This window comes from Equus caballus, chromosome 18 (genome assembly GCF_041296265.1).
Source record: "Equus caballus isolate H_3958 breed thoroughbred chromosome 18, TB-T2T, whole genome shotgun sequence".
In the NCBI taxonomy this organism is placed as follows: Eukaryota; Metazoa; Chordata; class Mammalia; order Perissodactyla; family Equidae; genus Equus; species Equus caballus.
In genome coordinates, this window is record NC_091701.1 from 49,539,715 (window position 1) to 49,555,029 (window position 15,315).

General features: G+C 39.3%; 1 protein-coding gene across 1 annotated transcript in view; it reads right to left on the reverse strand.

The window, feature by feature from the left end:
• LRP2 (LDL receptor related protein 2) overlaps positions 1-15,315 on the reverse strand; it is a 197,623-nt gene that overhangs the window by 25,179 nt on the left and 157,129 nt on the right. Inside the window, exons 57-63 of the mRNA XM_005601570.4 lie at positions 15,160-15,288; positions 14,059-14,178; positions 12,804-12,920; positions 11,958-12,074; positions 10,986-11,123; positions 8,433-8,555; positions 4,568-4,696 (exon numbers count right to left, since the gene is read on the reverse strand). Coding sequence (XP_005601627.2) covers positions 4,568-4,696; positions 8,433-8,555; positions 10,986-11,123; positions 11,958-12,074; positions 12,804-12,920; positions 14,059-14,178; positions 15,160-15,288 — 873 coding nt within the window. The remainder of the gene's footprint in view (positions 1-4,567; positions 4,697-8,432; positions 8,556-10,985; positions 11,124-11,957; positions 12,075-12,803; positions 12,921-14,058; positions 14,179-15,159; positions 15,289-15,315) is intronic.

The following is a 15,315-nucleotide window of genomic DNA, read 5'->3' on the forward strand; positions in this document are numbered from 1 at the left end:
AGGTGGTGTATCAGAAGGAACACCTACCCACAGCCAACTATAGGAATTCTTGAGATGACCCCTTTCCATAACCCTATGTAGAGGATCAGGGGCCTCTCTATTCAGATATCTGGTAATGGCCTGAACGCCATTTACACAACTGTATGTAATGTTAGATCTTTAAGGCAATTTTCTCATTATACTCAGCACTGTCAGGCTCACCCTCAGAACATCCAATTCTGGACTCCAGGACTATGAAGCCAGAGGCTCTGTACAGCTGTCATCATCTGCTCCACTATCTTTAATACTAATCCTATTGTGTGTGTGTGTGTATGTGTGTGTGTGTGTGTGTGTGTGTGCACATAAAGGACAGTGATACAGGTTAGAACAAAGTAACAAATACGAGGAGACTATAAAGTTAAAGAAGAGTATAATTTGTCTGACACTGACCAACTGAGATGGATAGATAGATAGAGATAGAGATATAATCAAGTGTTGGCCACGTAATCGTAAGTCATACAACTGCTATTAGAACCATAAACTGGCATACCTGGAAAGGAATTTTGCAACAAGTACGTATCAAGGACTTTGAAAATATTCATACTCTTTTACCCAGTTATTCCGCGTTAATAAATTTTCCCTCAAGAAGGAATAAAAACTGTATGTTATAATTTATGTTTAAGGTATAACATTATTAATAATGAGAAAATTTTTGAAACATCTTGAATGTACATTTAACAATAGGAAATAAATTATGGTATACTGTATTTTATCAAATCTAAGATGCCACTGATGTACTATTTTTATGTAACACTAAAATAGAAAAACTTTAGGACTTACATACAACACGTTATCAATTGTAAGATGCATCCTGATTTCAGAGATGTTAAAATGTGAAAATAAATATGTATCTTAGAATCAATGTTATGATTATCTACATAATTAATTGCTGTGTAATCATTAAATTCATGGTCTCAAACAATACTTTAACATGGGAAATATCTAAAGTAAAAACGGAGAAAAAAGATTGTAACACTATTTAGTATAGAATATTTCTTTAAAATTTTTTTAAATATTAAGAAATATTTTTGCACATTTATGTGCAAAAAATACAACAGAAGTACACCAAACTTTAAGATTAGTTTTCACTTAGTGATGTGATTCAAGTGATTTTTACTTTTGAGTATTAATATATTTCCTGGATTTTATAACTTTTCTCATAAAAAAAATAATTCAACCAATAGTTTATTTTCGCAGAGCCCATATGAATGACCCTTGTTATCTCTGTTGTTCTGGTGTCCAGATGCTCCAGGGCAGACTTTTAATAGCTCAGACTCCACCCAGACACTTCATTTGCTCATCATTGCCCCAAGTTCTTGTCTCTGCCAATATCTGTCCAAACCATCTGCCTTTCATTCTTGTCATTCTTGTCAGTTTTCTTCTTTTATCCTGAGTCTCCATCTACCCCTAAACCTAGGTCTTACAGGAAAGCTGACAAAGATGAACATAGATAGCGAGTGATAATGGGGGTAGCGTTGGGGGTGGTGGTTATCTCCGTAAGGAATTCAAGCTTCATCTATCTCTCAAATGAAATATCCCTTGGTCACAGCCTTCTGAATATTTTAGCTAAAGAGACTGTGGTATCTCCTGGCTCAATTCTTTCAAATAAAAATATATTTATATCTATCTGTCTTCTACAGTAGGCAATGAGGTGAACTTAGTCACTTTTCAGGGTCTCTTAGGGTACAATGATGACAAAAGTATATGTAGTTTGGACTAAAAACACTGAGTTTCGAAAAAGAAAAATAACCACAAAATAAAGCACAATGACATTCAATGGAATGCTCCCCTTGCAGTTCATACTTCAAAGCCATATATGGCCCCATGGCCGAGTGGTTAAGTTCGCGCACTCCACTGCGGTGGCCCAGGGTTTCGCTGGTTCGGATCCTGGGCATGGACATGGTGCCACTCATCAGGCCACGTTGAGGCGGTGTCCCACGCACCACAGCTAGAAGGACCCACAACTAAAATATACAACTATATACTGGGGGGATTTAGGGAGAGAAAGCAGAAAGAAAAAAAAAGAAGATTGGCAAGAGTTGTTAGCTCAGGTGCCAATCTTTAAAAAAAAAAAAAAAAATCCATATACGTAAAAGCCTTATAATAAAGGTTTAGTCTGAGCTCTTAACAAGGACATATTGCTAAATAAGTCTATTAAGATTTTCTATTTCTTCTTGAGCCAGTTTCAGCATTTTGTCTTTCTAAGAATTTGACTATTTCACCTAAAGTGTCTAATTTGTTGGCATAAAGTTTCTCATAGCATTCTCTATCATCTTCTAACTTTCTGTAAGGTTGGTAATGACGTCTCCTATCATTACTCAATAAATGTGAACTATTTTTATTAACCTGAATAGCCTTGAGCCAGTCAAATAACCTCTCTGAGTCTCATGTGCGTAGTTAGGCTCTGTAATCTCCTCCCAGCTCTAAAATCTATAATATGATTAGAGGTCTCAGGAGGTAAAAATTTCTGGACCAAGTGCTCTGCTGAGTGAGGTGTACTCTTGTAAAGCAAGAGTCCTTAACAAGAGCAGAAACCACACAGTATTACGAGCTTCTTCCTCAAATTTGAGGACTTCTTTCGTTTGAAAACAATCAGCATTTTAATCCATATAACATCAGATTCCCTCAACCCAGAGATACTCTATTTATAAAAGAGACACTTTATATTCATTTTACGAAGAAAGAATAAGAACTACCAGAGAAACAGCAAGTCAATCACCTTTATAATCACATAAATCATATTTGCAATCTGAAGTTAACTTCTTTCCTTTATACCTCAATGCTGCTAGAAAAACAGTTAATATCTTTCCTTTCCTGATTTTAAAATATTTTTTAAAAAGCAAACATTTTTTAAAAAACAAACAACCTCAGTGATCCTGTTTAAAAGAAAAAGGAGAAGAAGGAGGAGGAAAAGGAAAAGAAAAGAAAGGCAAGTGGATTAGCAGCACCCAAGAATTGGTATTTTAAGTAAGAATTCTATGTCTCGGCCAAATTATTAGCCCACTGCAGTAAGACTGAAGTCCATATCACATTTCCACTTATCTGAAATGTGAATATCTGAAAAGAAATGCTGCTTCCATACCTAAATTAATGTCTGTGCTACTTGTTTCCTTTAAATAAACCCTGCTTTTAATTAAATGTAATTTGAATTAAAAAGCACTATAGTCAATTTTAAGCCTTTTAATTGGCATGGGCAGCTAAAAGACAAACCAATGTTTGACCCGAGCCCAACTTGGAAACACTCCAGACACCTGGAACCAATCATATATTAGTCTCTGGGCATCAGGACCCAAATCCACCATCCAGTTTTGCAAATCCTGTCATGTTCAAGCTTTTTAAATATTTAATTAACTCACTTTATTATGTCAAAAACTCCAAGCCTTGCTGAGAAAGTGTGTGAAATAAATGGCAAATCAATTCAATATGGCTGGGTATTCATCTTCCTTTGTAACCCACAGGAGAAAAGTTGCCGGGAAATCCCTGGGATGCCTCAGAAAAAAAGTGATTAAAGCCCAAGAAGTTGAAAGCACATGGAGCTAACTAAAGCAACTAAGTCACAGGCTCCTCGAGGTAAAAGAACTCCCTCCTTTTTCCTGTGAAGAGACTGAGGGCTAAAGACATCAGTACGCACCCAAAGTGGCACAGCTCGTGGCAGAGGAACTAGAGGCCAGCTCTCCCAGCCTGGAGTCACAGGACTGTTCAAATTCTGCCTCTGCCACTCTGTGTGACCTCAAGCAAGTTACTTGAGCTCTCTAAGATTTATTATTATAAAGATAGGCATAATAACAGTGATCCACTGGGGCTAAGCTGGGTGACAAATCAGATAACGTATGTGAAAGCATTTCATAGGAGCTATAAAGGACTATAAAGGTGTGAATTTTTAGCATGTCATTCCAACACTTCCATCACAGAATTGAGCTAGAATCATCCCTTGGTTATGTTCATCATCCTTTTCCTACACAAAGTCCCCCCTCTACTTTAAACATAAAAATAAATGTTCCTTCCAAGGTCCACTGTGACATTTCCATCCCTTAGACGCTCTTCCCCTAAGTGCCAAGGATACTGCATTTTGCTTAAGATGAAAAAATGTGCAGACTAATAGACAAAATACATAGCTTTAAGGTCCCAAGAGGCACCTAGTAAACTGAGAAGGGGATGTGCTCTGCAGCGAGGTAGGTGAGAGCTCAAATCCCGACTCAACCTCTTAATGGCAGAAAGACATGGCCAATATATTTAACCTCTAAGCCGGCTTCCTCACGTGTTTAAGAGAGAGCATGCATGCGAGAGAAAGAATACCTAACTCATAGGATCATTACAAGGATGAAATGAGATACCTTATGTAGTGTTTAGCACAACTTCTGGTATAGAATAAGTGCTCAATAACAGGTAGTTATTGGCTGGACTGCACTTCAGAGCACAAAATAAATTAAAGAGAAATATGTCATTATCAACTACGTTATGTTATTGCGTGCTGTCATTAGGTAAATCTGAGTCACTACAACAAAGTATGAACAAAGCATTTACTTACTGCAACCTGTTTCATCAAAATGGTCACCACAGTCATCAAAATCATCACACACCAGGTGCTGTGAAATGCAATGTCCATTGCTACACTTAAATTCATCTTCTTTACAAGGTCTAGGGGTCGGATCTGCACCTATAATTTAAGAACAAGTTAAAGTCAAACTTATTCTTCTGTGAAACAAGATGCTTCGCTCTGTGGCAGAGACACTTATTTCTCCCAAATAAGCCTGTGTTTCCCTGCATTATCCAGTCTCCCTTGCAGTTAGGTTGGGACCACGTGACTAGTTCTGTACAATGCATTATGAGTTGGAAGTGATATCGCAGGCTGAAGCAATTAAAAACCCACGTGCCTTCCTGCTTTGGCAACCTTGGAAGCCATGTGTTCAGGTGGCTGAGCTACAAGACGAAGGAGAGCTGTGCAAGCTGCATTGGCCTTCACATGAGTGATAAATAAGTCTCTGTTACATCACATCGCTGAGAGTTTGGAATTTGTTGGCAGCTAATATTAATTACCCTGGGTAATATATAAGTAGGGCACTTCCATAAGAAAACCTAAAACATTTGGCACTGGTTTCACAGTGAGGAGGCAAGTAATAAGGAAAGCGCTACTGGAGGCAGGAAAGACAGAGACCTGTGTTATGTAATGGCAAAGCATCTGGCAAAGCTTGGAAAAATTGGAAAGTAGACCACTTGCTTACCGAACTTCCAATCTAGGGAAAGAGACTGGAAAACAGAATGTTAGTAAGTGTGCATTGCTTGCCATTACCTGAGTTTGGCAAGATCTATAAGAAAGAGATAAGCTCAGGGAAGAACTGGTTGATTTACAAGTAGAAATTAAAGAAAATAAAGTCCATAAATTTGCAGCATGGGAAAAGCCAGTTGCATTTAGATCCCAAACAGTAAGAGTCGTGAGTTTAAAAGGCTTTGAGACACAAAGGCCCAGTAAAACCTCTTATTTGGATGAAATGACTGCCCATCAATTTTTCTAGATAGCCTGAATGTAACTGACAATCAGTTGAGACAAAGGTGCATGACGAACCGCCAGTCAGTATGCTTTTGAGAGTGAAAGCAGTACTATTAATAAAGCCACCAGGGCAACGGACATAAATCAGGACTGTCCTGGGACAACCTGTGTCACCTTATCCCAGTGGCATTTCAGAATTGCTGCAGACTGGTGATTGCAATGTCTCTAATTCTTTCTTCCCCCACGAGAATTATGCTTCCCCAGTTCTACCAATGTCTCCTGGGGTCAGGGGGCATAAATAAAGCTAGTCTATTAGTTTATGGGTCTCCAGACCAAGAGGAACCACATCTGGAACGGACGGCATGACTAATGCCTATGATCCAGAGTTCCAGATTTCAGTTACTGAATGGGACTATTAGTTACGTCCCTTGGGAAGGGGTTAAGGGTCTTCTAAGGATGGGAAGATAAGTGTAAGGAGATGTTTAGTGACACAAGGGTAAATTGTGGTAGAAATAATTGGTATTCACTATGTTTCCCAGTCTCCCTTACAGTTAGATTGGGGCCATGTGACTAGTTCCAACCAAAGGACTGTGACCTGGCGCAGCGTCTGTCACTTCCAGGCCCAGGAAGTTAAGAACCTGTGTGCCTTCTCCATTTCTCTCTTCTCCTGTCCCGGCAACCTTGAAGACTACGTGTTCCAGATGGCATAATTACAGGACAGAGGAGGGCTACCTGACCTTGATCAAACTTTACGTGAAGGAGAAATCAACCTCTGCTGTCTTAAGCCATTGAAATGTTACAGTTTGTCCATTGTGATGGCTAGGAGTGCTTTCTCTAACTAACATCCCGCTCCTTGGGAAGAATAAAAGTGTACTACCCCTTCTTTCCACTCTCAGATTTGACCACGTGCTACAATTGTCTTGCTCCATAAAAAAGATGAAATCTTGACATTTGTGACGACATGGACGGACCTTGACGGTATTATGCTAAGCAAAGTAAGTCAGACAGAGAAAGCCAAATGCCATCTGATTTCACTCATATGTGGAAGATAAACAAACAAACAAACACAGAGACGCAGAGAACAGACTAGTGGTTACCAGAGGGGAAGGGGACAGGGGGAGGGCAAAAGGGGTAAACCGCACATGTGTATGGAGAAAGATGGCAACTAGACTTTTGGTGGTGAACATGATGTAGTCTATGCAGAAGTCAAAATATAATGATTTACACCTGAAATTTATATAATGTTACAAGCCAGTGCTACCTCAATAAGAAAAACAAATACAAAAACAAAAAAATGGGTATTAAAAATGACAAATGCAATTCTATGCAACTTAAATTTTTTTTAAATATGTTTACAAGGCAATATGTATAATAGATTCCATATATACATATATCCCTAAATTGATATCATACACATGAAGATTTAAGGATGTAAATGTTAGCAGTATTTTCTCCAGGTGGTGAGATTTCAAATCAGTTTTTTATGTCTATCTGTATCACCTTCGTGTGTGTGTGTGTAAGCACATACAACCTTTTTCTAAATTTTTTTTTTTAAGATTGGCACCTCAGCTAATATCTATCGCCAATCTTCTTCTTTTTTAATTTTCTTTTTCTCCCCAAAGTCCCCCAGCACACGGGTGTATATTCTGATGTAGGTCCTTCTGGTTGTGCTGTGTGGGACACAGCCTCAGCATGGCCTGATGAGAGATGCCATGTCCCCGCCCAGGAACCGAATTGGTGAAACCCTGGGCCGTGGAAGCTGAGTGCGCAAACTTAACCGCTCGCCATGGGGCCAGAACCCTACCCTTTTTTAAATTAAAGAAAATTGTGTTTAAAAAATGGCATTAGTAACAGGGGAAATGGAAAGAGAGGAGGGGAAGGAGAAACCTGCTCAAATTTTTTTTTGAGGCTTTATTTCTGGGTTTTCATCCTTTTGTGCTATGCCTCAAATAAACCTATTAACAATGTTATATGAACTACAGTTTCATCTCCGACAAAAAGAAGGGGAGAGGGGTACAAACGTGAACACTGCAATAGTGTCAAAGACCTCCTGACACACAGCCCCCTCAGAGATGAGAGTTGGCCTTGAGCAGTCTAAGGCCACAACAATACAAGAGATGGAAAAGAGAAGATTCAGACATTTATCTAAATTTTCCCAGATAATATCCTTATGGGAAAAAAACGGGAATTGGAGTCAGGGAAAATAATTTTCCTAACAGACTCTTTCTGGGTAAATTCAATTGTCCAGAAAATTAATCAACTCTCTCCTTCAATGGACAGATTATAAAACATTCTCAAAATGGAAAAGCACAGATTTTTCAATATCTAAAACATTAAATGCAGCCTGTTTGAAACTTCTATCTTAAAATAATCCATCATTTTTCTCTTCTAGGAAATGAAAGTTCATTTTGAAGAAGGATATTAGACAAGCTCTGCTAACACCAGTGCTGCCTTACTTAGTGCGATCTTTTCATCTGGGCATTGAGAAGTTGACATCCCTAGGTTAACAATTAGTAACTCTAGGCTGAAGAGGGACCAAACCCCATCTTTGAAAATAAATAAACCATTAATTTGTAGAGTGACTCAACCAGTATGTAGTGTTTGTTTTCATTTTCTTAAGAGAAAAGAGGAAAGAAAAGCTTATTGAATGCTTAAACCAAGGCTAAAAATGGAGGAACCTGCCAACATCTGGCTCAAGTGAGATAGGAATAAGCAGGGAAGGGTTGCATCTGAGTCAATGTGTGTGTTTATAGAGTCTTGTAAAGAATTATGTCAGCAGAGATCTGCAGCCACAGGTACAGTGTGAGCCTCTATAGAACAAACTGTAATCCCAGAGGTCCATTTTGCAAACAGCAAACAATTTGGGGCCCTTAGTTTTCCCTTCTCCCTTTTGACTTTCGCTTACAGTTCTCCTTTTTCTCATCACTTCCATCTCCACAGTCATCGATTTGGTTACAGAGCTCATGACTATAAATACAGCGATTGTTGTCACACCGGAAACGGTTTGGTGATACACAGGTAACATTCACTGAAAGGAAAGATGGAAAAACAAAAGCACAAGTTAAGAGGAGAACATAAGTGTCAATATCTAAAACACTCACAAGCCAGTGCTAGGCTTGCTTCATTCATCCTTTCATTTGCTCATTTGATTAACCAATCCACAAATACATCTTGAGTATCTAGTACACACCACGGCACTGTGCTAGGCACCAGGTACAATGCAGAACAGGAAAGGTACAGTCCTTGTCCCCAGGGAACTTTCATTCTAGCAGAGAGGCAGACTTTGCAAATCAACCATTCAGTTACAACAGTAATATGAGCCACAAAGGAGATGTGCTATGAAAGCATCCACTGGGGGAGCCTGATGAAGATCTGGGGGAGGAGGGGTCAGAAGAGGCTTCACATGGGAAGATTCTGAGTCAGGAAGGAACATGGCAGGCATTTGGACCCAAATAAAGGTCTCTGTGGCTGACCACGGAATGAGGACAATGATGGCCATGAGGCTAGAGAGGATCATGAAGCTGGAGAAGCTGGCAGGACCACACATGGACTCTTATCCTAATAGCCAAAAGACCATTGTTTGTCCCTCTGACTGCAGTTGTCACTAAACCTCTAGAGCATAAGGTTTTACACCATGATGGACTTTCATTCCTGAATTCCCTCACCTCTTACATTTAAAGTTGATTTCTCACAATCAAACCCTGACTTACCTGTTGTCCAGAGTTAGATCTCTAGCTGATGCTTGTGCACCTGCAAGGAACCCAAGGGTAGAACCCAGCTCCCTTACTAGTTTGGTTCAGGGACCTGGTCCTCTATGCGTGTACCATGAATTTGGTAAACTGAACACACATACGTGTTCTTTCTTCTTCCACGTGGAGAACTTTAGCTGTTTGATTTTCCTTCTGCCTTTGCACCACACACAGGGAGCAAGAGGAGAGACTTGTAATGAGGTTGGTTGGAGTAAAAAAGTTAGATCCAAGAGCTGGTTGTTCAAAGTATTGTTTATAGGACTACTGCAAGAATTATTTGCTGTGAAAGGCAAGTGCAACATTATGAAACCGTGTTGGTCACTTTCTAATGTGGCTGTGTCTCTGCCTCTCCAAAGTTTAATTTTATTAGCTATAGGCACTTTGTCTTAGAGAGGGAAGCAACTTCCTGAGGACTTCTTTGAAAGTTACACTTGCTTAAGATATTTTTCAAGATGCCTCAAGTTAAGAACAAGACAAAACACGGTTAGTTCCTAACAAGAAAAGAGGTGGCAAGAAAAAGGTTGGGATGCCACTGTGAAAATATAATGTACGCTAATTAAAGTTCTCTGAAAGGAAGAAAATACTCTGATACAGTATTTTCTAGAGTCAAACCCCCAGGCTAAAAATGAGTAGCGATGAATCTAAGAAACAACGGAATAGGCGACGTGAACTTCAGAAGCAAATTGCAGCTGAGTCAGACTGAGAGATAATCAAGAGCTCCAGCAGGGATGGTTCTGGGGGTGATTTCTCCTGTGTTGAGGGCTTTTACTTACACAAAATTCTTAACCTTTAGCTTGCATCAGGACCACTTGGAGGACTTGTTAACACAGAGATTTCTGGGCCCCACTGCGAGAGATTCAGATTGGATAGGTCTGGGGTAGGCTCATGAATTTGCATTTCTAACAAGTTCTCAAGTGATACAGATTCAACCAGTAGAGCAATGACACTTTGAGAACTACATCCTAGTGTCTCTCCAATGACTCAAAGCATGTGGCTTTGATCAGGATCGAAACAAAACCCAATCAGTAGTTCTCAACCGGGAGACTAAATTGAAGCTAAGGAGCTTTTCCAATATATGTTTGTCCAGGTCCCATCCCTGGGGATTCTGGCTCATCACGTCTAAGCCTAGGGTGGGGCCAGGGCATGTGATTTGAAACACCTCTCCCCAAGTGGTTCTGATATATACCCAAATTGAGATTCACTGGTTAAAAAAAATAAATATGCATCATACAACAGAAGGGAATTAGATGGCCTTGAATTACAATGTAAAGGGAAGTGACTTTATAGATTAACTACTCTTGAAATTTCCTAAAGGTGTTCTAAGAAGCTGTAGGGGTTTGGAGGAGGTGCTTTGAGGAGCACGGAAAGTAGACCGGAGCAGGAGAAGTGCAACAGCTCTACCCCAGTCAGACCTCAACCACGACAGATCTGCCTCTATGCATGCACGTTGGATTTCCAAATAAGAGTTCTTTTGAACAAATTGTTTTCTAAGGCCATAAAATGTTTAAAACCATGGATGTTTGCCCAACTTTCCCATGTTCCAAAGAAAGAACTAAGCTAGAAGGCCAAGTAAAATCACAGTCATGCAGATCATGTGTCCAGTACTCAAAAAGTATACAAGTGCCCTACAGGATCACACGCTCCACATAAGAAACACAGATTTTGCCAGACAACGCTATTCCCATTCACTCTCTCTCTCTCCCACTTACAGCACAGATGAAGTTCTTCATCAGAGCCATCACCACAGTCGTCGTCCCCATCACATTTCCAAGATAACTGGACACAGACATGATTTTTACATTCAAATTCAGTAGCTGGGCAGTATGCACCATTGGGAAAGCGAGTGGCTGTTGGTGGGGAGAAAACATATTCAAATTATTAGAAAAAGTTACTAGTTTTGGAAAGCTAGCTAGCTTTCCATTTCTCCTTTATCACCTGCTCTTCCTTATTCATTCAGATGTAGTGTGGCCTTAAACTGTCTGAAATTCCGATGGAATATTTCTTAAGACAGTGGTCCAAGCTCAGTTTTCAATGACGTGAGTCATTCTGTGGATAGCACTGGACTTCCTCTTTATAGGCAAGTGCAACTCTTCAGCTGTATCAGCACTGGTTTTACCCATCATCCATTTATATAGACTCTTTAAAACCAGGTTTTAAGATGTGGCAACCATATCATCAATGATATCTGCCATGGATAATCATCAACAGTTAATATTTATTGAGTGATTCATAAAGATTAAAATGTGAATGATCATGTTGACTTTACATTTTTAAATAACTTTTCATATGCAATGATGCAATTCAGAAAACTTCTAATGCTGTAAATTCAGTACGTTCTAATACCCCATCCAAGTTCTTCATATCCCTATATTCATTGCTCAAATATCCTTCTTTTATCCACAATGTTTTTATCCAATTAATGATTTGCATAATAACTGATAATATACAAATACTTTGGTTAGTCCATATACTTAATATATTCTCTATGCACAATATTGTTAACGAAAAGCGCTTGAATGACTATTGTGAAATATATGGACATGGTGACTCAAATCTCGGGTGAACTGGTCATTATCAATGAATGCTGAAGAGAAAATACCTATGGCCTTTTAATCGAAGAAGTGGTGGCTGATGGGGGAGGTGGTTCAGATAAACAGTGCCACAGGTATCTAGCAACTTACGACAAGCGGCTTCATCAGAAGAATCAAAACAGTCGGCGAATCCATCACATTTCAGCTGATCAGGCATGCAGTGTCCACTATTACACTGAAAATACCCAGGATGGCAGGTTCTCATGTCTGAAGAGAAAAGATTGGCATTCTCAGAAGGCCTTTCCATTCTCAGACAGGCATTAGCTCCATGGAGTGTTGTAAGTACTCCATCACATTCCTGTCCACACCCCGTGACTGGCTCACAGCAAACCCACAACTTGTCGTTAGCGAGTAAATGAACTCTCAAAATTCACACCTTCCCTGTTAAGATATGGAGATGGAAGTACCTATTTCTCCACTATTAAATAATCTTTAGCTCTTAAGTTTTTCCTCAGAAATCTCAATCCCCCAACTTTGAATGTTTGCTGATTTTTCTCAGATCCAACCCTTAATCAGTCAAGAGTTATAAAAATTACTTGGAGTTTATGATTACTATTCTAATCCTGTGACCTCTACACCAGGGAGCTACTAGGGCCACTTTCTGGGGAATAGTAGGAAGAGCAATGTTTTTACTTTCTTTTGAAGGGCAATGCAGATTAAAGTCTGCTCCTAGGAAATCTTTAAGTTCAAATGAGATTTTTTAAAAATCTCTTGCTATTTTCCACTATTACTATTGATCTAGACTGCTATGAGTTAAAGATAAAGCATAGAAAATACAGAGCAGAAGGTACTGTTTAATGCTATGGTTTATATATTAAACAAATTACACAAAAATCACGTTACTCTAGAAAACCTTACAAACACAATTGAAGTACAAATATGCTGATCCTAGTACATGACTCTATGGAAAGCCTCTCAAAAAACTTCGACAGTTACCGCAATCCCGCTCATCTGAGTTGTCCCCACAGTCATCAAAATGGTCACAGATCTGTCGAGAGGGAATGCAGCTCTGATCACCACATCGAAACTCACTCTCTGTGCACTCTCGGGGGACTGAAAAGGAAAGCCACGTGGCCATCAGTGGGCACCAGGAATCATACACAGGAGACAGGCTTGTGAGTTAGCTTAAGTGCCCTCAGCACCCAACGCCCTCTTGTATCCCAGAGACCTGCTTGGGCAGGCTCTCCATCCTCCAAAAATAGACCTTCCACCTCAACTTTAAGTCTGTAAAGAATGGCCTTTATTAAGAGGTTTGTCCAAAGGTGATTTAATCTCAAGATAACTTGATTTCATGAAACTCTAGATAACCTCCTATAGGATTCAACATAAACTTTCTTATAAGCAATAAACTGCCAATTAGATTGCCCTTTTGTATAAGAAGTTTTTAGGTGATATTGGCAGGTGTAATCAGCATCCTGATTCTCTCAATTTTCTATTCTCTCATTTTTTACATCCAAAAGCTGACTAAAGTTAGAATGTATTTCTTTTTAGTCCCTCTGAATTTGACATATATCATGAGTCAATGATGTATGTTCAGGCCTAGGCCTCATTAAAGTTGTTTTCAAAATACACTCAATTATTCAGGACTAAGTATCTAACCTTTGACTGTCTTTCCAAGACCTCCCTGTCCAATTCCTTGTAGTCAGCACCTTCACTGGGAGAGAAGAACTAAAACCTGACCTGTCATTTGACCATTAGACCTCTTAAAATAGTCAGCTATTCCAGGAAGGATGACAATCCAAAATACAAGTTCTCTTTCATCTGCTATTAAGGCCATTTTGGGGCAAGAGCTTAAAAAGCAGGGTCTTTGGGTTAGCACCTTTCCTTTCTGTACTTCTCTTGGTCCTGATTTTCTGCTTCTATTCTATTTATTTTACTATATTTGCCCTTTATTGTAAGTCAGCTCAAGTTCTTTTTGGAAAAAAAAGTTGGGTGTAAACAAATTCAACAGACAAAAGACATACTTGGGCAAACATCTTCCTCCCAAAGCTTGATTATAAACATCTCAGAAGGAGATGCTTATGTCTTTAGTTAAAGAAAAAGTAGAAATGTACCAGTCAGCAGAAAGCAAGATGTCAAGTAGCTGTCGCCGTACCCTTTGAGGATGAATGGCATAGACAGTTGAACTAAGGACAAAGAGCAGACATCACAGCTCTGGGAGCACATAAGGATGAGAGAATCCTGAACTCACCACAGTCTTCCTCATCTGAGTGATCTCCACAGTCATTGTGCCCGTCACATTTCCAGCGAAGAGGGATGCAGCGGTGATTTTTACAGCGGAAATCTCCCACAGGGTTACACGTCATCTCCTCTGCAGAGTAGTCATTGCAAAGACTTCAGAAGCCAATGGTCAAGAAATACCAAAGTAGTACTGGCTTCCTTGTAAGACAGTCTGAGAATTATGCTACCATATTCTCAAAACTCCCAGAAAGAGGAATGCCAGCACTATTCACTGCCAAATTCCTCTTTTTGCTAACCTGAACCTATCCTAATGCTTGAAACTAGACCCACTCTCTTTTGTAGAAACTGTTCAAAAAATGAATTGGTATCTGGCTTGTAATTCACAACAAAGGCATAGAAAGGAAGTTAAGTGATGCCACCAGCGAATACAACATTTCCAACACATTGTCTTTAGCTGATTAGATTCAGTGTTATTATTAAAATAACATTATTTTCCTTACCTCTCTCCCAACTAAATCTAACACACATATTCATAGACGTTTTGATTTCAAGTTAGCGTATGCCTAATCTTGACAAATTCCATTAATTTGTTTGGCCTTTTATCCATAAATTCTTTCCTAGTTGCCAGAATGACTACAGCTGTCCAATAGATGATATGGAAAGTCAGAGAGACATTCAGAATATGAAAGTCTCCAAATAAAAAAATTCTGATTTTGAAATATTCTCTTTAGCAACAGACACCAAATCTTTTCTCTACTCCTCCTATCAATTTCTATCAGTCTATAAGATCAGACAAACAATTTAAACTTGTCAAGTATAAATAAGATTCTACCTTCGGGAGAAATTACACGTTCCTAATATCTTAATAATGTCTTCCCCACTATAGTATCCTTTGGGATGAGATTTTGGGTAAGATGATATAAATTAAACTCCCACAATAACGTGTAAAACGCTATAAAAATATAGCATAGTATTAGAAGAATCAATAGATGGCCCTTTTTCAGAGGTAAACAAAGAAAGATGACATGCAAATCCACTCTCATCCTCTAATAATGGCACTTGACACTTAAGTTTTCTTGTCCCTTCCCAACTCCCCTGCAGCCTCTCCTACCACAGCCTTGCTCATCACTGTTGTCCCTGCAGTCATTGAAACCATTGCACACAGCCCACTGTGGGATGCAGCGGTAGTTCGTTCTACAGCTGAATTCCGTATAGTTGTCACAGCGATGGGCAGCGCTCACTGAAAAGAGAAGAAGTAGCAAAGTCA